The sequence below is a fragment of the Rhyacophila brunnea genome, unplaced genomic scaffold (genome assembly GCF_057557595.1).
Source record: "Rhyacophila brunnea isolate RB1 unplaced genomic scaffold, BYU_Rbru_1.0 scaffold_5, whole genome shotgun sequence".
Taxonomy (NCBI): Eukaryota; Metazoa; Arthropoda; class Insecta; order Trichoptera; family Rhyacophilidae; genus Rhyacophila; species Rhyacophila brunnea.
This window is the reverse complement of record NW_028233170.1, coordinates 813,689-838,001: the sequence shown is the minus strand read 5'-3', so window position 1 is coordinate 838,001 and position 24,313 is coordinate 813,689. Positions and strand designations below refer to the sequence as shown.

At 32.3% G+C, this 24,313-nt stretch overlaps 2 protein-coding genes across 3 annotated transcripts in view; both read right to left on the bottom strand.

The window, feature by feature from the left end:
• Nucleotides 1-13,544, bottom strand: part of Atg17 (autophagy-related 17) — a 29,165-nt gene extending 15,621 nt beyond the window's left edge. The window contains exons 1-6 of one of the 2 annotated variants that reach the window (XM_085955619.1): nucleotides 13,391-13,543; nucleotides 12,760-12,890; nucleotides 8,737-8,937; nucleotides 5,361-5,569; nucleotides 1,688-1,848; nucleotides 912-1,039 (exon numbers count right to left, since the gene is read on the bottom strand). In XM_085955619.1, the coding sequence (XP_085811745.1) occupies nucleotides 912-1,039; nucleotides 1,688-1,848; nucleotides 5,361-5,569; nucleotides 8,737-8,804 (566 nt within the window). In that variant the 5' untranslated portion in view covers nucleotides 8,805-8,937; nucleotides 12,760-12,890; nucleotides 13,391-13,543. Of the gene's footprint in view, nucleotides 1-911; nucleotides 1,040-1,687; nucleotides 1,849-5,360; nucleotides 5,570-8,736; nucleotides 8,938-12,759 lie in introns of both variants that reach the window. The other variant, XM_085955620.1, reaches the window with a different exon arrangement.
• A 7,493-nt stretch (nucleotides 13,545-21,037) lies between these two features.
• The window catches only part of LOC147065869 (uncharacterized), a 47,210-nt gene continuing 43,934 nt past the window's right edge, over nucleotides 21,038-24,313 (bottom strand). The window contains exon 3 of the mRNA XM_085955617.1: nucleotides 21,038-21,406. Coding sequence (XP_085811743.1) covers nucleotides 21,320-21,406 — 87 coding nt within the window. The 3' untranslated portion in view covers nucleotides 21,038-21,319. The remainder of the gene's footprint in view (nucleotides 21,407-24,313) is intronic.

Below are 24,313 nucleotides of genomic sequence, written 5' to 3'. Positions count from 1 at the left end.
ATAACTAACTACTTATGTGAATTTTAAAAAGCTTGATATATTATTTCAATCGCACTGTTTTATTACAAGTATACACAGATCTTGCTTGAGAAATAGATAAAGAAAAACTTCACGTCATAATCTAGTGATAAATAATTTTTACAAAAATAATTATTCTAATTGATTCGAGTTTTGTACTTTTCCATCTGAATAATATTTTTGCAACCTGGGATTCACCTTTCGGCATCTTCAAGCACTATAACACTTACCAATGCCAAATGTACAACTGACTGAATATGGTTAATAACCATTTATATACCAAATTACATAATACATTAAAATATCATGAAAATGTAATCACTAAATAGTACAAATTATTATGAAATTCAGTATATATATATTAATGCATCGATGCATAATAATAGACTTCGAAATTCCCAACACTTCAAATTTATAAATAGCTGGGTGATTCATTACTTAGTAATAATGATCTTTTATTGTGTTAATTTGGTATATAAATGGTAATTAACTCAATTCTGTATCAATTGTATGCCCGATATAGTTAACGTCTTGATGGGCCGATCACGTTGTTAGATGCAACGTATCTAGAGCTTTCCATTAGGTTTATAAAGAAACCTCAGTAAGCATTGGGCTGCTGGGCCGCCAATGGAGGCAATAGACGCAGAGGCTTTGTGGCCTGGAGGATAAGTATGCAGTCGGCCATGGATCTGAATGGTATGTAGCTCCAGCTTAAGTAAGTTGTACATTTGCCGTCAGTGAGTGTGCGAGTGCATAGTACCAACTGTAGTACCATAGTAAAGACTGATTCAAATGAAAGGTTACAAAACTTAAACTAACTAGTAAATTTAAATTCTATCAAGTACCCCCTCAGTCGATAGTATTAATTGTAATTACATTGATAACTCTGTTACCTTGACAGAAATTCCATGTATTCGTCTTTATTTTTCAAATGTTCATTAACTTTCTGCTCAAAGTCTTCGGCTCTCTCTTGGAAGTCCATAGTTACATCTTCTACGTTTGCTACGACTGCTGCCCAACCCTGAAATGACATTTAAAAGTCGATTGTGAATAATTTTATACTTGTCTCAAATCAACTTGTTGGGTACGGTAATGAGCATTCAAATATAACACACGGTATTATATTTTAATTAGAAAAACTATTATATGAACAGGAAGCTCTAAGCCAGTGATGCACAAAACGGCAGCCCGTGGGCCGCGTGCGGCCCAAACTGGCATTTGTTGCGGCCCAAAATAACAAATATTTCTCACCAAATTTTTCATTGACTACGGCAAAATTCTAATTTCCTATTATATTAAGTTCTATCTACAACATCGGCCTATAGCGTCGTGGGTCCCAGGTTAAAATCCTGGGTCTGGCAAATGAACATATTGTTTTTCCATTTGTGTTTGAGTCAGGGTATGGACCTAATAGGTGGCTGACATCCATTTCTCGTAAAAACAAAATCTATTAATATAAACCTCCACTCCGTGGAGACCCATATGGTCTTATTAGGATCGGACTCAAGATCGGATCAGGATCAGCTCACCGTAAAATAATGAAGGCGTTCAGGTCCTGATTGGGGGATTATATGATTCGATTTCCACTGGCTGGGTATTCATTTGCTCTGTCTCGGAGAGGAAATGGTGATTTACCTTTTCTACTTAGTCTAAAAATAATATTGTTTACCTGTTGCTGTAAGTGCTGATCATGCACAAGCTTCTCACAGATGTGAGTGTAGTCGCGAGCCAGATCCCCAAAGTGTTTTGCTAATTTTGAGCATGCCATCACTGCTTTGTGACTCGGAGGGATCGCTAAGCACTGTTCCACTTCACTCGTTAAGTCCACATCTGAAAATAAAGAATACACACATGTAATTAATGTCCGCATAGATATTTATCCTTCATTTTTATGAGTAACACAACATTCAAGGGTACATAATATAATGCACCAAAATAATCAATGGACAAGGAGGCAGACAAGACAACACAACAAACTCATAAAATGACAATGGCTAGATCGCTCAGCACATGGATAACTGCTGGTAAAATGCATTCATACAATGGTGGCTCAGAGGCATAAGCTGACCATAAAAACTGCTAAATCGACCAGCCCGTTAAGTTCGGCGGACATAGCTGGCAATGAAAAACTAGGCACTGACATAAGCGACTCAACAACTATTTCGCGTAGAATAAATTCTGTAAAGAATGGTGTGGAACTAGAGTGAAGATCTATAATCTCCGCCAATAGTAATGATAATTTACCCTTCTTACCTTTTATAAAAGCATTATCATTATGAAAGAAATAAAGAGATTAAGGGTTTCAATAGTACACTAGAATATGAAGACAGGTACAGATACAGATATAGTGAATGACTTTAATTAGTATTCAGTGTTCAAGTAGTGAATAGCTGTTAGAATGTATATTTTGTATCAATTAGGAATGTCATATTCAAGATGTCGAATCCGGTCCACATCCTTATGAAATCATGTGGAATAAGTATTATGTCATAATATATGTTTTATTTTAATTAATACTACTTACGTCTTTCCAACAAGAAATGACAGTCAACGCTATTAAAATAAATATTGTTACATATTCACAGAACATTAATATTATGATTGTGATTATGCATAATATGTATTATCATTGCGTGATATAAAGGGTTTTCAACATAAACTCGAATAAACAAAATTTTATTTCCAAGAGAGTAGGTATGTAGTATAATATATTAAGAATAATGCAATTTGAAATTTAATAGGTACCTACTGAAGAAACAATAAATTTTAAAATAACCCTAGCCTTGAAAGTTAACCTTATAACATAGCATAGCATGCCAGCTCAACCATGAGAATGATAAATACAAATAAATATATAAATGTTATTTATTTCAATTACATGCAAAGCAAAAAAAGACTATTTCAAGTATAAATTTATTTGACTGTCAGTATATAAAGTAACAGTAAATGATATTGCACCTCAAAAGACCTCACCTCACATGTTTTTCAAACTATTACTATGAAAGGAAACTTTACAAGCATTAGCAGTCATAATTAATAATCCATTAAATTATTCAGAGTTTAGTCTTACCCAGGGCTTTTTTTTCCATTTAACGCGGTGGAACGGCGTTCCGGCACCTTTTTTCACGGTTTTATTTCAAAATCAATTAAACGAAAAAATATTTGCGCTTAAGTAATTACAATAATAGTTCGTTAAAATGATAAAATAAGGTACAGGTGGAAGCCATTTTGAATGTTGGCGTGTTAGTGTTAGTGAAGTAACCGTATAGTTTAAATAGCAAACCTGCGTATGTAACTAGCTTCATACGTATGTCTTTGCGTATTATGATTTTGACAGTTTGACGTTTATCGCATGGCGGCATCTGCGTATATTGTTATTTACGTTTGTTTAGTCAGTTTGTGTTACGATTACGTGTTGTGCAACTATTTTATATATTATTTAGTGCAACCCCAAGTTTAAATATGAAAAAAATTTCCTGTTACTTCTCAACCACCGGCAGCGGTGCCGATTCCGCAAATAAAAAGCTCAAAACAGTAACAGTAACGATGACAGAAGATATGGAAATATCGGTACATGTAGATGTTCCTGAATCATCTCGAGCTGATCTCGGGGATCAAGGTCGAACTCAAAACGATTGGCCAGACTGCTGGTCATTAGATCAAAAATACGATTTTTGCTCAAAAAACGAATGGTTGAACGTACACAAAATGAAACTTGGCTGCACAATTTGCAGAAACGTTGGAACTCTTGGAACTGAAACGACAATGGGAATGAAAATATCCAAAGAATGGGCCACTAATGAAATCACGTATTCTGGGAAAGAGAGGAAGCTACAATTGGGGTCACTTCGAAAAAAAAATTTCGATCACAGAGGATCTATTGCACACAAAGCAGCGTTAAAAATCATTTCTGAAGCCAAAAAAAAGCAGATTGAAAATACTTTTTTAAAATCGTTATCTCGCGAAAAAGTAATAACAGCAAACATTTTTCGAACTGCATATAAAGTAGCTAAGGAAAATCAATCATTCAACAGTTTCGGCACTCTTGTTCATCAAACTCGTGGGACCACCCTTGACACTTTTCGATCCTTCAAAATATGTTGATAGGTGGTTACTTAAAGGAAGACATTCGGCCTTAGACTCTAACACTAAGAAAAGGAATCGAGATGATGTATCAGACGAGAATTGGAAAAAACTTTGGAAATCACTCTACTTTTATTCAAGTTCATAAATAAATACATTACATATGTATTTACAATTATATTTTAAATTTAGTCTTATTTAGTCTTATTTGTACAATATATTTCAAATATAATGTATGTATTTTATTGTTTCTGTAGCTTTGTTTTGACTAAAATAAAAAATTATCGTAAAAATCAACCTTTTTTTGTTCGCTTCGTGGCATAGCTCCTTTAAATTTCATTTAAGTGACATTTGAATATAATTTTATTTAGTAAAAAGCTTGACATGAAGTGAGTTCCGGCACCTTTTTTTTTAAAAAAAAAGCCCTGGTCTTACCAAAACTGTGTCAAAGAATGCGATAAAAGACATTCTTGTATCAACATTATGCAACGCACCATAATACTAAGGTTAACAATGTATTGATATTAAATTCACTGCCTAACTAAAATTCACAAATTTTCTCTTTCAATCAGTGTAGGTATATTTGAACCCAGGTTGTTGCAAAATCTTGAGAGAGTGGTTAACCATTAGGACTGCAAAAGCACAGGTGTGTCTTGGGCAGTTACTTTCCAATTCAGTACCAGTATTATACAAAAGATACGGCATGGTATGGAACAATGAACTTTTGGTCTACCTGATATCAATATCATTGACATAGCCAATCAAATCAATCAATAAACAAAATTTTTGTTATTTCCTACTGACTATTTTTCACTAATTTCAAGTTAAAAATGTCCTGACACATGAAGTCAGTATTGTTTTATTTAAAAAATAAAAATGAAAGGTATGTCATAAAAACTACAAAATAGCAGTGTCAATGTAATTACACAATTGTTAACTCATTCATTGCGGACCTGTTAATTACTATTTAATCACCACATTTAATTAACATGCTAATAGTATCTAATGGCCAACTAATGGCAACGCACCAGTTGCGTTGAACGCACGGAATGAGTTAATGCATTAGAGACCTACTATATGACCTGTCTTAGAAAGCAATTCAATTGATTCTAGCATGCATAATATATTTCTTCAGTGAAATACTATAAATATAATATATGAAAAAAGTTTGCACCAACAGGGATGTGCCATGCAGGCAGGCGTTAAATGAATAATAAATATCTATCGTGTTAATAATAATGAATCCAAATATTACAAACCTGGTCCGTATTCATGACTGGACTTGGGCGGGTCATTGGACTCGATAATTTTCTTGCTAAACATGTAAATGGGATTGGTGTCGGTGCCTGCGCTGTACGAACAGACTTTGGCATCGGACCGCAGAACCTCTCCGCCGCTCACCAGAAGCACCTGGGCCGCGGCCGGGATGTGCCACATCTTTTCTATCATACCCTTTAAATACTCCACACTGAAAACAACACGCATTCAATATGTTTAAGTTCTTGTATAACACAATAATTATAATAGAGTGATTCATACAATGAAAAACCACACCTCTGACAAAATTGTCATCACCAACGGTCAAAGACTCCCAACAAGATACCTCATCAGCCGACATGAGCCATGCCGCAGCAGTAAGATACTCTTGCGTACAGTCAAATTCAAATGTATACTCAATGTTGATAATGGCACATTTTCAACATTTGTTTAGTCTATGTGTTCACTGTATAGTAAGACGGAGAAAAGGGAGAAAAAACACTGATCTACATTGTCCAGTGATAGCGGTATTTCAGCTATGAAACCCAAACCCAAGCCAAGATCTTGGCCAATTACTACCACCGTTGATTAATAAGCCGGTGTCTGCTTCCATAATAGATGACAATTGTGAACTGTGTGAGTAATATAAATGTTTGCTTCTATAATCAGTATTCAAAACAATTTTCATTTGTCGGAAATAAGTAAATAACATTAAAAACTGTATTTATTTAATTTTTGGTTAAATGACAGCTGGCAGATTTACAGTTTATACGTTGTTTGCGCTTATCATTCTACGAAAGTTGCATGCGCACATTCATTCTCCATTAAACACTAAATGCCATAATAACGGCTAATTAGTGAATAGTGATATTGCATGTATCTCTGCCTCAGTGTTAATACTGCATGATTTTTAATCGATTGAGGATACAAAATTATGTTATCGTAAAGTAGCAAGTGGCGAGTGAACTGTGACATATTCTTGAGTTGCCACGAAGAAAACGTTTGTTTAATAAGATAAGATAACGATAATAAATTCATCAGACTAATACAACATTATGCTTTCACTGGACAGTTAATAGTTATTTATTACATCAGATTGAAGAATTTACGATTTCGGCTAGTCATTAATTATATTTATGGCTATCATATAATAAATTATTTTCCTTATAAGTAGGTATCACAAAAAAGTGATAAAATAACATAATAGTAAAACCAAGAATATTATAAAATAACATGCCAGGATGCTTGAATGAAGATGGACTGGCCGATTCACTAGCTAGAAGAACGACTATTCTATAATTGAATGCATCTCATCATCCAATGCTAGGCATGGAATCCGAAAATATCTTGTATCGAGTCAGGTTTGGTGGAAGTAAGTACAAATTAGTGATAGGAATAAACTTCAATTACATTCATAATTGAATACCTACATTAGATTTAAGTGAATTAACCATTAAACGCACAAATAAAATTGATTCAATACATAATTTTTGGTTATTACAAAGTAAAATAACATATTATAGTTATTATTTTAATTTATGTAAGTACCTATTGTTGAAAATATGTTTTCTTGTGGCTAAGATTAATATTAAAAGAGAGTGAAAAGTTTGTTTTTTTTTTAAATATATTGACTTACATATAAAAACTAACTTTATATTTATATGGATAGAGGTAAATACCAATATTATGTTTTGAATTGAAAACATTATAATAGCACCATTTTAGATAAAAAGTGTGCCGAAAATAATAAGCTCTGTAAATAAATATATTCGGTGACAAACAGAACTCTGGCGCAAAGCTGTCAGGTTGGAATCGTAGCAACAATGTGTCACCTAGAGCAAACGAATTTAATAATGTGTGTTATAAAAAGAAAAGCAAGATAAAAAGTCCATGACCTTGATAAAGCAGAAAACTGCACATGAACATGCGCTGAGATGTGTGCACAGAGTGACTGATATAATGCACTCAAGCATGAGTGGGACACTCGACCGGTGCGTTTCAATATGCAATGGTACGATGCACTTTTAAGGACATTTGACACAATAGCCATCCAATTAAAAAGGTAAACAGACATATCATATTTACACTGTGAGAACTATAACTTTGATCCATGTCCATATTGTGGTGAATTAACAATATTATTTTACCACATGCCAACAACAACACCCTTCATCTAATTACTAGGTGAAGCCCAATTATACAGATGCAGAGTTATCCTTGTGTTTTTATCACTAACAAGGTTTAGATATATATATTATGTAGGGTTGCATAAGATGCAAGTCATCCTAACGGGAGTCGTTGGATATGGCCACACTCGTTTGTCGGTATATTTGCATATTATTGTTGTATAAAAACATTTCAAATGCATTTGCTTACTTATGGAATGTTTGTAAGCAGTTTTTATACAATGTTTATTTGTTTACGGACATATGTGTCTCGGTCTGGACCAAGCATTACAGAAGAAAATATTAAATCTACAGCATACATCAAAGACAACGCTTCCATCTTGATATTGACAACATTTACTGTTTCTAATGATTTCTGTATGTGAACACTTACGTCTTACAGAGATACCGAACTGGTGATTTTTTTAACATGACGTCACCATACTATACTAAGGTGAATTTTGTAGTAAATGTTTTATTTATTTGGTTGATTAACTTTATTTGATTTAAGTTTTCAAGTAAAAAACACCTATTTGACAAGGAAGGTACTTAACATAAACAACATATCGGCTGTAGAAAGGAAAAAGGTCGTAACCCTCGGTTATTTCAAAATTGGAAAATTTGATAATAACGGTCTACACAACTAAATATACGTTGTGTCTAAAGGATGTAAGCTGAAAATGCTGATTTATTATCTAAATTTAGCTGACAATTTAAAAAAAAAAAAAAAGAAGGAAGTAGGAAAAACGACTTAACCATCATTTAAGTTGGTTTTTCTTTAATTAACTCAATAATTATTAATATCATATTAGGAATATAAAAACCAAATTATTAATTGTCATGCACTCACTTTACGGTTATGTCTATTTTGTATTTTATCTTTGACCGAAAACCATAACAAAAACGTTTTTGTGCCTCCTGTAAAATTTGATTCAGTGGATTACGTCCTTTTTCCTTTCTACAGTCGATATATATTATGTAGAATTTGCCAATGAGGGTTCTGTATGACTGATTTAAAAAAAGAATTGTGGTAAAATATTTTTGAATATAATAAAATTCTTTATCCCATAATACACACACAAAATATAAATTTAATGATGTGTGTATTTCACAACAAAGTGAAAATGTATTAATTCAGTAGTGAGTCACGCTGAAATCTCAATGGCTGAACTACAGAGAGTAAAATTGAATATAAGATGTCAGTGGTAATTACCTTTCCAGTGCGAAATTAATATCGAACGTCATCATCGTACCCGTGTCTACATGAAATATGTAAAGCATTTTGACTGTTTATTATGTGCTACAATTAAAAATAAATAAATGCATTCACAGTGTCAGCTTTCGCCTCGTAATTATTTTATTTGGTCTATCTCCCTTTATTAGCGCTTCTTCGTTTCATCTGCAACTGCTAATACTGAAAATAAACAAACACACAGCATTAGTGAAAGATTCTTGCAACTAATGCAGGAAGAACAATAAGTACAACAATTAGACTATTGTACGACAACATTTTCTTGGCTACGCTTCTAAACGCTGCTGTCTACTAAATGGGAGGAGCTTGTTAGTTTATAATGGAATTTCGGGTAAAAATGGGCAAAGCATGTTAGTTCACAGTTTTAACACGTAGCCAAAAAGATGTTGTCGTACAATACAATAGTTTCTTCTTAGATGTCATTGCGATGTTCTAATAAATCTCTTAAAGTCAATGAAAATCGCAGTATTTTAGGGTCACAGAACTACTTAAATGATTAATCAATATTGTCTACTCAATAGAAATATTTGAATACATTGACGAGATTAACATATTCTAATTATAAGCCAAGTTTTTATCCAACTTCATTAATGTCTATCAAATGAACTACCAAAAAATATATACAAGTTTGAGATTTCTAGATCCAATTCTAAGCCATAAATGATATTCTCACAATAATATATTTTAAAATATAGAGACACTTTTATCTGTACGGAAACCGATTTAACATAGATATCATTTTTGATATGATTTGATATTAAGAGTACATACCTACCTAAATACAAACATTAGTGGATAATAAACAATCACCTTAACGACGATAATAGGTAAGTTAATAGATATATGAGGCGTCTAATAACAAAAAGCGACAAGTCCACAATTCAATATTTTCGGGAAACAACGTTTTTATGTTTCAAGCTTCAATTATTTGTTTTAATGTGAGATTATTTTTTCCCTTGTATTCTATGTCGAAATTAGAACCAAATGGCAATTTGTTTCAGCTGATAAACTCTTAAATGCAATAAATATAGGCAAAATAAAATTGGATGTAGCGCTATTTGTATCTCACTTTTTGAATTACCCCGCATACGGCACATTTTTCCATGGCACTGTCATGAGTTTACCAGATGCTACAGCATGGGAGACGCCCTTTTCAATATTGAACGTTCCCTTATCGGTTGACTTAAGCACGCGCGAAATCACTCAAGCTTTAAATAATATGAAACATGGACTTGGCGCTTTTTGTAATAAATCGAGTCTTAAAATATTTTTTTTCATAGGGTTATATCGCGTTTTGGAATTTATAGATCAATACATATTGTGTAAAATTATACAAATAATATGTGCGTATTTTTTTCTCGATTTTGACAAAATTTGGACTTATCGCTTTTTGGAATTAGACGCCTCATATTATTACGAGGGTAATATCACTGCATTAGAAAATTCTGTCATAATTCTAGAAGGAATACAGAAATAACAATATCAAAATCATCATAGATCTCTTTCAGTCCACTGGAAGCAGACAATATACCTACTGGAATTTTTAAAACTTTAGTCTTTATCTCCGCAGACATGGGAGAGAAGTGAGCGAGAATATGCGGGGATTAGTGTGCATCGATAACGATCAACAGTTTACGGTCACCGCCAACAGATTAACTGATATTTTTGTGTACCTGTACTTGATACAAAATATCAGGCACCTGCATATTATAAACATTTACTAATTTATCAGGGAACCAATTGACTTGAATAAAATAAAATGTTCGGGTATGGTGTATTTATTGAAACTCGATCGATTTTGAGGATTGTGAGAAATTTAAAACTGTGTTTACTCATGTCTAGATTATATAATATTCTGAGAGATTTTATAGAATCATATGAGGCCAAAGGTCTGTCTCTCTATTCCTTCAATTTATAAGAAACGCTTAAGTAAGTAAGTATCTACTTATAATTATTAAGATAACATTTACAATAAATACTACAGAGTTGAGTAAACTTAGCAACAAAATATGAAGATAATAAGGTAAAACTGAAATAATTATCAAATTATTATTATTTCTTAGCAAAGATTCTTATTTTATGTGGTCTTTGGTCAAGTTGTGATTAGTGTAAAATGGGTAAAATCGAGATAGGTATAGTTTTACCAAGTATTGTGAATTTGGTCTATTCAAACTATGAAAATAATGATAGTATTTTTGATGGCTAGTTTTGTAAAATTGATTATTTTAATATTCATAAAATCGTTACCAGAAATAAACAACATTTTATGCGCAATGCAGTACAATGCCATCTGGAAAAATACATGTTAGCAGACTATAATCATTAATAGTCATTCAATAAAATACATTGTTATTTAACAAACAAACAATTTCTAACCAAAAGTTTCAATAGTTTTGAGGAAGACAAATCTGATTGAACGTCGTATTTAACCAATGTTTGTAAAATGTGGTGAAAGATAGCATGTTGTAGGTTAAAAATCGCATTGGTTGGCTGTAATTGTAATGTCCTTATTTCAATGAGGCAATATGTATTGGTACTATACTATTGGCCCTGGTTTAGTAACGCTGCACTCGGCAACTAAAATTAAATAAATATGGTATACCTAAGTAGGTACTGAAATCGTTAACATATTTGGAACCGGAGCATGTAACCGAAGGGTTGAGAGAAAAGCTAACAACTAATCTTCGTAGAAAAATCTATAAACAATTCTCTCCACTGTGAACATAGCGAAAGAAGTATGTAATTGACCCTTTAAATTTAAATAGATATTTAACATGAACTTCTTAAAGAAAAGTGCAATACTTAAGGGTTGATTTTTTTAAATCTGGCAGATTTACAAACCATACCTCCCATTATTTTGTTTTCTTCTTCCACCCACAATGCAGTATTTTGCTTTTTTTAAACATATAAATGGTATTTCAGAAATTTTAATCTGATGACTACATACAAAAAAGTGGATGACCCTCAACAAGACAGACCTGTTAAATAAAATACATAACTGAGTAGGAAGGTAGGCAGTCTGCATATATTGTAATTTGACATAAAAATATTTAACTAACTCATGTCAACAATGTGATTTTTTACATTGACAAGCCATATCTATTGACCTACCGCAACAAAATACCCTATGGCCTGGCCTATTCTTCTTACATCATAGTGTTTTTTACAATAAAATATTCAATTGTTTATACTTTACAGGTAGGTAGGTGGTAGAGAGGTATAAATACATATATAATTAAGGAGGAGGTTACTCACTTTTTTTTCATTGCATTTAATTATACAGGTATAATGTACATTATTTTTGGGTAGGTAGGTAGGTAAATAGATTTTTTTTTATTTATTAACTAGGCAACTTCGGAACAAGTTTCAATTTCTATCTTTTCATAACATTATTTCAATTTAGATACCGTCATCGCCTAATATCAAATATTCTGGATATTGTTATAAAATACCTACATGCATATTATTATTTATATATTGTATAGGTACCTATGATTAATATTACAAAAAATAAGCAAAGCTTGGTAAAATTGATTATTTCTTTCTAAATAAATATGTTTGATCGTTAGTCACACTTAAAAATAAAATTGGAAAATATATGTGCGGAATAATAACATAACATAAATCAGTGATAATGATAACGGTCCCAGAGAATTCACTTCCTACATTCGATAGGTACTTTTTGCTTCGAGGTTCGTTCGCTGCTGACTTGTGTCAAAATTCACTGCATAAATACCAATAGCCATAGCCGTACGCACGTATATATTTACAACACGCCTATGACAGAATTGGTAGAAACGTAAAAGCCAGACTGAATCAAAACAAAGGTGCAAACGCAAAGAACAAAGAGATCCACCTAAAAATGGTTCACCAACTCATTACGCGGAAATAGAGATCGCTCGAAAACTACCCAATAACCGAACTCTCGCAAGAACAAAAGAATTATAAAGAAAATAAATTTATATATTATATCAGGCAACTTACGTTTTCCAGAAGAATTTTGCAGATTTCCTTCCATTTCTCGATGCACAAAATACACGGCATCGCAAATGGAACTATTTTTAATAATTCGACATTTGCAGCGATAGGCTCAGTCACTGCTCGGAGATATTACACTATAATTTAGCGAAGCACAAGTTTACCATGAAAACCGAGGTCCGTGAGCGTATCAGCTGACGCTGTTCTTTGTTTGTAATGTCAGAGCGAGAGCGAGAGAGAGACAGACTGCTGCTGTTGCTCTTCGCCGCCGCTAGATGTCTCTAAGAGCGGTGGCGAAAGTGCTGCCATTTGACGCTAGTATTACTTTTCGGTACCAAAAATTCTTGTTTACATAACACTCTTGACGTTTATGAGAAAAATGTATTGATTTGAAAAACCGTAGAATTCTGACTGATGGGCGAATTATAAACACAACACATTCACATTGCTGGATACACCATTATTAATAGCAAAAATATCACAAGGCACTAGAGAATCTTAACCGATTATAAACTTCCAATTGAAATAAAACGTAAACACCATTTACTTACTAAATAAATAGAAATAGTAAATGATAAAGGTATTAAACGATATTCATCAATCTGAAAATTATTCACAAAATATTGCCGTTATTAACTTTTCATTATTGAGGCCACTCCGACGATAAACTTTCGCGAGTGCTCCCCGAGAGCGATTTTTACAATCGCCGTCACAATCTATCCGCGATATTATTATTACTGAGAGTGAAGACGGCGAAGAGTTTTGTCGAAATGTAGAGATAATTTTTGAACAGACAAGGTCAAAGATGTTGGCAACACTGCGGAAAATCGCGCGTATCGCAAAAAAATATAAATACGCTTCCAAATTCAAACGGTTTGAGTGATAGGTAGGCGAGTTTTTTTAATTGAGTTATTGGTATATTTTACCACGTTTTTATTAGCTTGTATTCTTGTTTGTCCGGTACAGATTTTTTCTTGTGTGTCCAGTACAAATTTTTTCTTGTTTCTCCAAGATTTGTATTGGACGATAATTTTTTTTAACTAATTTCCCGACTAGCTAGACATTTGAAACTTTTAGAATATATCAGAACACGACGACAGTGCATTCTTTTATTACTTTTAGCCATCTTTAAGCAGAATTGAATTAATTTTAAGTTAATTCTGTTTTGTATGGAAAGTTATTATTGTTGATTGCTAAGGGGGTCTTAGCAACTAAATTATTAATATATACGCGCGTTACTATGAAAACCAATATGAAATGTCAAAATGACATTTCAGTATTCTATATTTATTCAGTATTTCTATCAAGTACAATAAAAAGTTTTTATTATTAATACATAGAATTGTCAAGATTATATTACATGATTCAACAGAAATTTAAAAACGTGGTATGTAAAAAGTTCTTTTTTATCTTGTATAGTTATCTTGATGTTGTGTCATATTAAATTCATTTCGGTATGATAAAATACCATGTTAAAAATGGCCAACAAATAGGTACTGTACATATCCATACTATCGGTTTGGTTCCATGGACAAATTATTTTTATTATGAGTATGACGTACAATTATCACAAATTCTCTTATGGTGTTCTTAAATTTAAAAAGATTGAATAAAAAATCGTAATTTTTAATTTATATTTTCATATCTGTGGGAATTTAATAAAAAAGTGAATTCGTGAATAAATCAAATCAGCACCATTTTCATGGCGTGGTTGATGATCGTGTGATGAATGATACACCCCTCTGAGAGAGAGGTGACAATTTAATGTCATGAAATAAATTACCAATGTGTGAACGAATCTCAATAATTATTACAGTTGGACCGGAAAATGGTAAATCCAATACTGAATGGAGTTATGTTTTAATGTACATAATATCTACTTACCTATATGGAGGGTCCAAGACGCATAGTGATTTCGGGATTAATATTATGTACCTACAAATTAAATTAGGTTCGGGTAGATTCGCAAACATAATATTATAATTATATTTTTTTAAATAATCTACTACCAAACTACTATTTGCACGAATCTAAGTGTCTCCTTTATAATAAATATTGCACACTTCAGATTTACAGTCATTTACAAAATATGTTTATGTAACAAGTAGCCCAGTAGATGTTTACTTATATACATTTTCTGTAAGTACGTATACCCTACGTCTTATGGGAATGGTTCCGGGCTTGAAATCCAAAATCCGAGGCTCCAAATGGCCCGGAACGCACTGTCTTATGGAAAAAAATAATTTGACCGTCTGAGCCAGGTAGGCCATATAATAAAAAAATCGAACACTCTTATTTTTATAAAATATACTTACAACAAATTGTAATAATTTCGGAAAATTATCCATCAGTCCGGTTCGTAAAATTTTCCATTTCAAGCACTGCCAAATTGTAACCTCTGCTAATAAGTCTGTCACTGACTATACAAATAATAGGAATGGAACTATAGTTGGCTGCATGATTTCATTATTCATAGAAAACCCAGACTGAAAAATGAGACGTTTTAGGATTTCAAATTTTTTTGAACTTTCTGACAAAGCGAACGTTTCCTACACTCCAAAGAAACCCATTATTGTAACCTCTATCTATGTAACATAATATCATTTACATAGGTACTTCTACACTCAAAATAAAATGTTTAAAACAATGATTGCTATATCATTGTCATAGTGATGGTTTGGTATATAGGTAACTACATAATAATATTATAGTCGGTTCAATAACTAGAAAAGCTGCAGTGCAGGCGAATGTAAATAATTTTCATAGTGTATTCGTATTTATTTTGTATTCGCAGCTGTTTCCTTGGGGAAAAGGTTATTCATCAATCGTCGTCACTAGGTATCTCATTAAACTAATATCTGAATATTCGGCAATACAAAAATACATTTTCATGCAACGCTCTCCTCCACGTGTGCATTAATTTTATTTGACGTTGCTTTACAGAGGAGTTCTGCTTATTTATAGATATGACTATGAAATAGACAACGAACACTTGGATATGCTAAACATATTAATAAAAATAAATAATATTGATAGAATACAGCGCCCACGACGTTAGAACGCTGACGTTTCGATACTACGTAGTTATGAAAAGTTTCATATTATAATTTCTACTATGAATTGTAAAATTTTAAAAATAATATTCAGGTTGGGGCAAATATTGGCATTGGCATTTTATTTTAACTTATGTTGTTCTTCTGTATCAACATCAACACCGTTGACAACTCTGACTTAGTCTGTAGTCGGAGATTTTATTACCTATTCAATTTGTATTCGCAAGGTAAGCTGTCAAAGAAAGTGTTTTTCAAGAAATGACCATAGGGTAACAAAAAAATGTTAGGAGATATTGAAAGATTTGATATCTTCAAGGTATCAAACTCTACTGAAAATAAGAACATTCTCACGATACCTACTTTCCAACAGTGGTGGTGTTAAGTACGTGGAGGTCTGTGGCACTGACAGATTTGGCAATTTTTTCAAAAATGCCTATGCGATAAACCGCCATGACAATAAGTATCACAATGGCTATTGGGTACAATACAACAATTAATAGTTATGTTGATGGGCTTTTTTTATGCTCATATTTTGCACAAGATGCAGATACTTTCTAATGAAGCGACCGCATCGTCTGCTTCATCGAAAACCATAACAGCGCGTCTATTATATACACAAGACTGCTATTGGCCGCTATCGGCAACTATCGAGGGTAGTTTTTCAATTTTTTGTGTCGAAGTATTAGTACTTATTGTAACAATTACAATAAGTCAGTTGTAATTGTTACAATACGTGCTGTGTTGTAACAGCACCGCTCTTGGCTGTGCTACATCTTAGAGCGAGATAGACAGTTTTGACTGTTTAGACGGCTAACTTATTGTAACAATTATAATACTTCGATACAAACATATAAAAAAAACTACCCTCGATAGCTGCCGATAGCAGTCTTGTGTATAGCTGATGCGCTGTTCTCAAAAATGGTTTTATTTGTATCCGTTCCTTCATTTGCCGCCTTTTATAATGTGCCGCTCCTATGCGACGCATGGTCTGCCTACCCCCATGGTACATCACTATATACCACTACTCTATGTTTATTGTTTACTCTCAAGTTAATTAAATTCAATTCGCCGCAAATATATCCAGGCTTGGCAATGGAAATTAAGACATCAAATTGTTAAATTATTTGTGGAGAGGTTTTTTTCTTGTAGGTCGTTTTGTATCCACCTAGAACCTGCGGTGTAATTAATCATCGATTTTTAGAGACGGCTGAAAGAAAACTAATGCCTCGGGGAGCAATGACCTTGTCGAGTGACCACCACTAATAGCAGGTGGGACGTAAATTATTATTGTAACGTTATATAGTCATGTAGGATATACTCGTAGTTTAAACATGGAGTGGTGTTGGACGGTATGGAAGTATGTAATCTGCGTAGGTATATAGGTAATGTAGGTAGATATGTTTATTATTTTCACAAACGAAGACAATCATTTTAATATTATGGTAATTGCCCATTGCTCAGTGAGTCAAGAGTAAAAGATGATTATCTAAGTATTACATTCTTTATTTAAATATGTTGAGCACAGTGCAAGTCATAATGTTCATAACTTAATTATTATCATGTTTATCAAAATTCACAAATTTATTATTTTTGTATGGCGTGAATAATTAATGGTAGTTATCAATTTAAAAAAAAGCGAAATCACAATTTCGCCAGTCATCATGTCGAAGCTGAGTGAAGCCTTCACCAAACCCTCTTGTCAGTCTTGTCGTTGCAACTGTTATATCTTTAAATATTTATAATGCCATTGATTTTAACGAAAATATTATATGTAAAAAATATACTTGAGCCATATTTATACCTATGTCATCTACCTCTGGATTAATGAGAATGCGAAGGAAAATATCGACGGTTGGGGGAACAAACACATAAGTCAGTACCTATTGCATGTTTTTTTAGGACGCAGTCTGGTGACATTTTTTCAAATAAATCTTTCCCTAATTTTTAAAAATTATCATTGTCAAATTGTCATTGATTTATGCAACATTGTTTTTTCCAGAGAAATATAAAATAAAACAATAATAAATACAATTAAAAAAATCTTGAAGTTCGACTTTCCCTCCGGCCATAGATATGGTTTTTTTACATTTTCAAGTTTTTGTACCTTTAAAAATCTTAATAATTTCATAATATTGTGTTCACGATATAAAATTGATATATAGATATTTTTTTTGTAAAACCTGTACATATCTGTATTATGATTTTTCATGATTACTTAATTTTCTTCTTGGTCGTTCCTTCATAGCTGAGTATCGTGACAACCTTAAAATTCCGTCATCTTCTGAGCGACTTTCAAAAATAAATATGTTAATAGTCTCAAGTATTATTATTAGGTCTGTTTTTTGATAATTTGTTTCAATTTTATTTTTATCTACATAGCTAGATGTACCCACTGGAAGACGTGCACCTCAAAATAAAAAAAACATATTGAATAATACAAACACTTTATTTGAACATAATAGCACCTCAACATATCATTTCTATAATTTGTTTTTAATGCAATCCATTTCATAGTTCACATGGTGACGAAAGTCAACTTAATAATATATATACACGCCTTTTATTTACATCAATCCTTCAGCTAAGGCCCGAGAGATTATTTTTTTTTACTAATGAAGAGTTTTCAATAAAACATTTTTTTAATAAGGTTTATAGCTGTTCATAAGTATTTTGTGTGTCCAGTTTAACATCATAATATCTGTCACTCGGGCCAAAACGAAAGGAATAAAATAAATATTTTAAATATCGAACATGTTTATTAATTTATTTAAAATATTATCAGCAAATAACAATTTTAAAATTCAATATCAATTACATAATAATATTGAAATAGTTGTTAAATAGTTATATAATATTTTCATTGGAAATACATAGTTTACAATAATAATTGCATAACAGCTTATAGATTTGAAAGATAATTGAAAAATGTAGTAAAATACAGTTTTTTGATAAATAAATATTTTTTATTCACATTTTGGACATATTATTTTGAAGGTAGGTACTCCCAATGTGCGTGGTTTGGTAGAAACTCTTGGGGGAATAGTTTTTTTTTTAATAATTAACATTAATTCTTTTTTATATCTTAATTCTATTAACTGCACCAAATGCATATTACACTATAATGTAAATTGTAGATAAATGAATAATTTAATTGTTTTAAAATATTATCGGGAGAATATTAGACTTATTTTTAAAATGTATAATAAATATTTTAACAATTAAGTATGTTATGCAGATACACGAAGAGAGTACAAATATAGTTTTGTTTTCAATTCGCTATGTTTCTTTACGCTTTTGAAGGCAATCCGTCGAATTGGCAAAAGTTTTAAAAATAGTTACAAAAGCTATTATTTAGTGTGCCGCGCAATCGTAAAACCTTGAATTTTGGCAAAATAATCTTGATGTTACTATTATCAATTTAATGATTTTTTCCGCAACATGAGTGGTAAATAGAAAGTATTGTGTAGGTATATAGAATACGTTATAAATTAGTAATGTGTCATGAAATTGGCATACAATGAATATTAAAAGCTAAATATTCCGAATCTAGGACCTTGAAATAAATTATCATATTCAGAATTTTCCAAAATTTACGTGACCTCGTTATATCAAAGAAAAAGTACTATTTGACTAGTAAACAGTAAATAATTGAAGTGTATCCAATAATTAATTAGCATCGGTTTATGATTTGTTAAATGAAATGCAACCGAAGGCGTCTACTTTCATCCGCAATCCATATTTTAGATAGATAAACAAGTTATATACGAATAGGTACCGCGAAAAGGTTATTCCTTGGACTATAACAAATTATTACTATTTAAAATATGTACTTAGTGAATTTTAGTTGTAAATATTTTTGCTTATTAAAAAAAGAAAAATACAATCAGAAGGCACGCATATGTTCACTCACTCTTTAAAATACGTTGACAAAAAAGAATAAATAAATAAAGGGAAGATTTATGTGAAGGTCAATCCACTATCCAGGCCAAGTGAATCGCTTATTTGATATGCATACATCTCTAAACCGTTTAATAAGGGTTGAAAAAAACTTAGTTCTAAAGATCTTTTTGAATTATATCATTCGGATTCACTATAAAAAGAGAAGTCTTGAAAACGTTATACTATTAACAATTTTACATCACTGACTGTAATTATAATTTTTAGCTAAGTATCTTTCTATTTTGAATTAATTTAATTTCGAATTGAATGTTGTTCCCATGTTACTCAGGCACCAGATTCGCCATCGGCCGGGATCGGGTAGGTCTACTCCGTCGGACTACTCCTGGAGGAGGCGTCTCTCATTCGCCGACAGGACTATCATAATAATAATAATAATATACTTGGCGATGCGAGGATCCGCGACGCGAAAGCGAAGAGGAGCGAAGGCCGGCGCTCTCCAAAATATTATCCTCCGGATATAAAAATTATTTTGATGTTGTTTTGTTTCTAATTGTTCATCAATAAGGTTGCAGTCAATTGTGAAAATGCCAACACTGTGTTCAGCGCTGTTCTACACACCTCAACTATTTCATTAAATTTTCAACGCATTAACAATATACCTAGTATAAAGATATAATTAAAATTTAAGTAAAAAGTACACTATATGTTTTTTTGTCATTTTATCATAAAAATTTATATATAAAATGAGATAATTTTGTTATAAAAGCCTAAGATTGTTGAAAAATGATATATATATTAAATATATTACATAGGTAGGTTATATTTTGGTGTAAAAATATTTCTATGTCAAATATTACAAGATTACAAACTAATATAGTCGTAGAAAGGTGTTGAAAGATAACGACGATTGAATCGTCGATTTTTTTTTCGTTTCAACAGAAGGTTTTTAATAAGATACTATTTGCGACCCGCAAACTGCAAAGGCGTCGCTCAATTATTTACCGTCAAAATTGAGGGGGGTTGATTATTATTATTATCGAATAATTTTGAATGAAACCGCGTCTAGAACCGTTAACGTTGTTAACGGGTATTTATTTTCAGCGAAGATGTTGTGCAGTGAAGCGCGATAGAAATACCGCTAAGAAACGCTATCGGATGTTAAATCCGATAATTCACATATTTTTTTAAACAAAAAAACAAGTGAATTTTTATTGAAGCATTGTCGTGGAATTGACGTTGAAATTTGGAAGTATTCTTGTGATGAGCACAATAACTCACAAACCACACGATAAAGCAGTTTCACGATACAATACTCTTATACTTAAGCTGTCTTGTTTTTTTTTTTATAGACTTCTCCATAACGTATTAACGATATTTAAATAATATATATTTTGTTTAGCTATACAAACAAAACAGCTCGTGTCTCGAAGTGCAATTCTGCGACATGTCAAGTTAGGTCACCTGGCGTATGAATTGCATCGGACTTGTTCTGAATATTGTGTGTTGGGTTGTATCGATTTGGCATGGTGACTTGGTATTGTTTCGGTGGGTTCGATGTGCGATCGATTGGTGAGAGAGGCATGGAGGTGGTGCGCAGGCGCACGGGGCGGCCGCTACGTCAACAGCTTGAAGAACATGATGGCCAGCGAGATGTTGATGAACAGGACCAGCATGACCAGCTGCTGCCGAGAGAACCACTCCTGGAACAAAAGATACACATCAATGTTAATAATTTGCATGATTTCTCATTGGACATTCGTTATATAGAGGAACTGATCCACAGATAACACTCCGTCAGAGCCAGGAAGTTGACGTCTGAATCGGGCAAGAGTTCTAGAGTAGAATAAGTAAAGAATTTGAAGTGATTTACGTTTGTTTTATTTATCTAGCTCCTCCACCACATAGTGCTACTTTAAAAGTTGCATTAAATCACCCACAGAGTGAAGCATTTCCCTTAAGAGGGCCTTCAGGAAGGTTTCGAGACATAATTTTACATAGCAAGCATCATGAATGTCATTTATATTTCAGCTAATTTGTCCAACCTTCAGAAGTTTTCTTATTAGAAAATATCGAAGAAATTATAACGAAAATCGTCTGATTTTACACATACGACATTTAACAATAATTGTGACACCTTGTTATGACATAAATCTTGGACGACAATCCGCATATTTTTTATGAATTTTATTGTAATTGTTATCATAAAATTACAAAATAATGATTTAAAAAACCATATTTTTAGATTACCTATGCATTAATAACGTCAAACGTCAATAACCGTCAATTATTGACGGTCGAATGCTGATGAATTAGGTACTGACATAGTCTATGGTACTGACCATTTTACGACTATAAAGCTTTAAGATTCTTTCACATAAAAAGGCGATCTTACATGGAATCTAACATTTAAATTAGGTTATTAGCGTCATTTATGTAAATAGACAACGAAAAACTGCTGAATCAATCAATATCTAAAGGTCAATAGATAACCCTTGATTATTTTACATAACTGTGAAATCAAATCTTGTGGCGATGATCCATTGTAAATTAAGAAAGAAATTATAATTATATGGATACATTTTTTGTTATATACGGCAGGTACTTACTTATACATGATATGATAATATGTATAATAATACGACGCGTATGTAAAACTATAATAATTACTACTTGTGCATGAATAATCATTTTCTTTGTAGACATGATGATATATTATTAAAAGGTATTATAAAAATACTAGATACGATATAAATACGAAGGAATATCGAAACATCATTCTTCTAACAGTGAAAATGTTTTTTTATAAAAATAAGTGTATGTCCACATAGCGACAGTTCAAAGTATCTGAGATGATTTGGCAATATTTCGCTTTGAGGAATATGATACGACTGACGATGATCTTTCAAAATTCAATTAAAATTCATGTGCTGAGAAGACAACGTATCCCAGTTGAGTAAGTGGCGCTTTTAGCTATGTAGAAGCCCGAGGCGTTGCCAAGTTTGGAAGCCCCCTATCGAGGCACGCATACAGAAAAATGATTGGGGGGTCCACCTAAAAATATATCTATTGTAATATATTATTATTTATTTTCAAGGTGACGGAAGGGGGTGGGGTTAACACAATCTAACAAGCCACCAGATTTACTCCATCTATTACTTCCAGGTATATTCCCCATACCCAGACACTTTGAGTTTAGCGATAATTACCTGGCCTGAAGGTATAAGTCAGGGTGCTCACCTATTAATTATTACGAGCTGCCGTATCCACACGTGAGAATCAAATACGCGTGGCCTAATGTTATAATTATTTGACTCGTTCATTTTCGTCCATGCTGTTTTGTCTTTTAGACATAACGCATCAGTATATTAAAACAAACATTTTATGTTTCCAGTGGCCACAGGCCTCGCGTGTCGTAGAATGCCGAGGGAGTTGATACAATGGGAAGGCTGGTTGATAGCCAAATCATCCGAGTCACAATCCTCAGTCACGGTGTCTTGACAAAGAGGTAGAAGAAGTAATAATCAATTCAACTAAATAATTTCTGACGAAACGACTGCTTCATCTGCTTCAAGGAAAACTACCACCGCTCAACGATAAATAATACCCGATATTAAATTCTTTCTAAAGCGCATTTGGTACTTTCGAGCTTTGAGTAAATGAGAAACTTAGACAAACCCAGTGTAGTATGGAGAGGTACTCGCTGGGCATAACGCGTACAAATACAAAAAATAAATAATTGAATTAAGGAAAAAATTACTAAAAACCTGAAATGAAAATGAGCGTGATAATTGATGGATAGATATTATACTGCCCTGCTAAGTAAAAAGACAGTGTTTTCTGTATATTTAGAGATTATGTCAAAACAATTAAATAATTTTACATAACATAGGTATTAAGGGGAAAGATAGTTTGAAACTTAGGTTTTCATTTCACTAAAACTAAAATCACTCTCTGTTTGCTTAGCTGGGCAGTAATAATAGTCATCTAGCTAGTCATAACATTCGAAAGAGATTGCTGGATCGACGATTTAATTAAATTCTACGCAAATATGTAGCAACATAATGCACAAGACCGAGAGGAATGGAATCAGTTTGGAAAAGTCATCATCCAATGGATTAAGTACAGGTTTATTATGATAATAATGACTATCTCATAAAACACGTTTTTACTAATGTTTATTAGAAAAACAAATACTTTATTTCTTTATGTTTATTAATATTTTCAGAGTTAGAGTTATGGACGGCCAGGTTAAATATATTTTAAACAATGGTGATAGATAAGATAACAACAAATTTCTAGGACATTATTTTTTTATCTATGCATGTCTATAGTTTTATGTGAAAACTTACAAAGGTGAATCATTTCTCTGCATATATTATAGGTACGTATGCGGTGATATGAAAACTACGCCCAACCTATTTTTACTTAGATGTTACATATACACCTTGAATCCTCAGCCTTTATATTTGTCTATTATTAATGGTGAATAAACGTACCTATTAGATTTTTTTTCTGTAACCATCTGAATTAAAATTATTGATAGGGTTATATTTCATAAAGTTGATTTATTTATCTAGTTTCCAATCTAACATCTAAGCTTCATAATT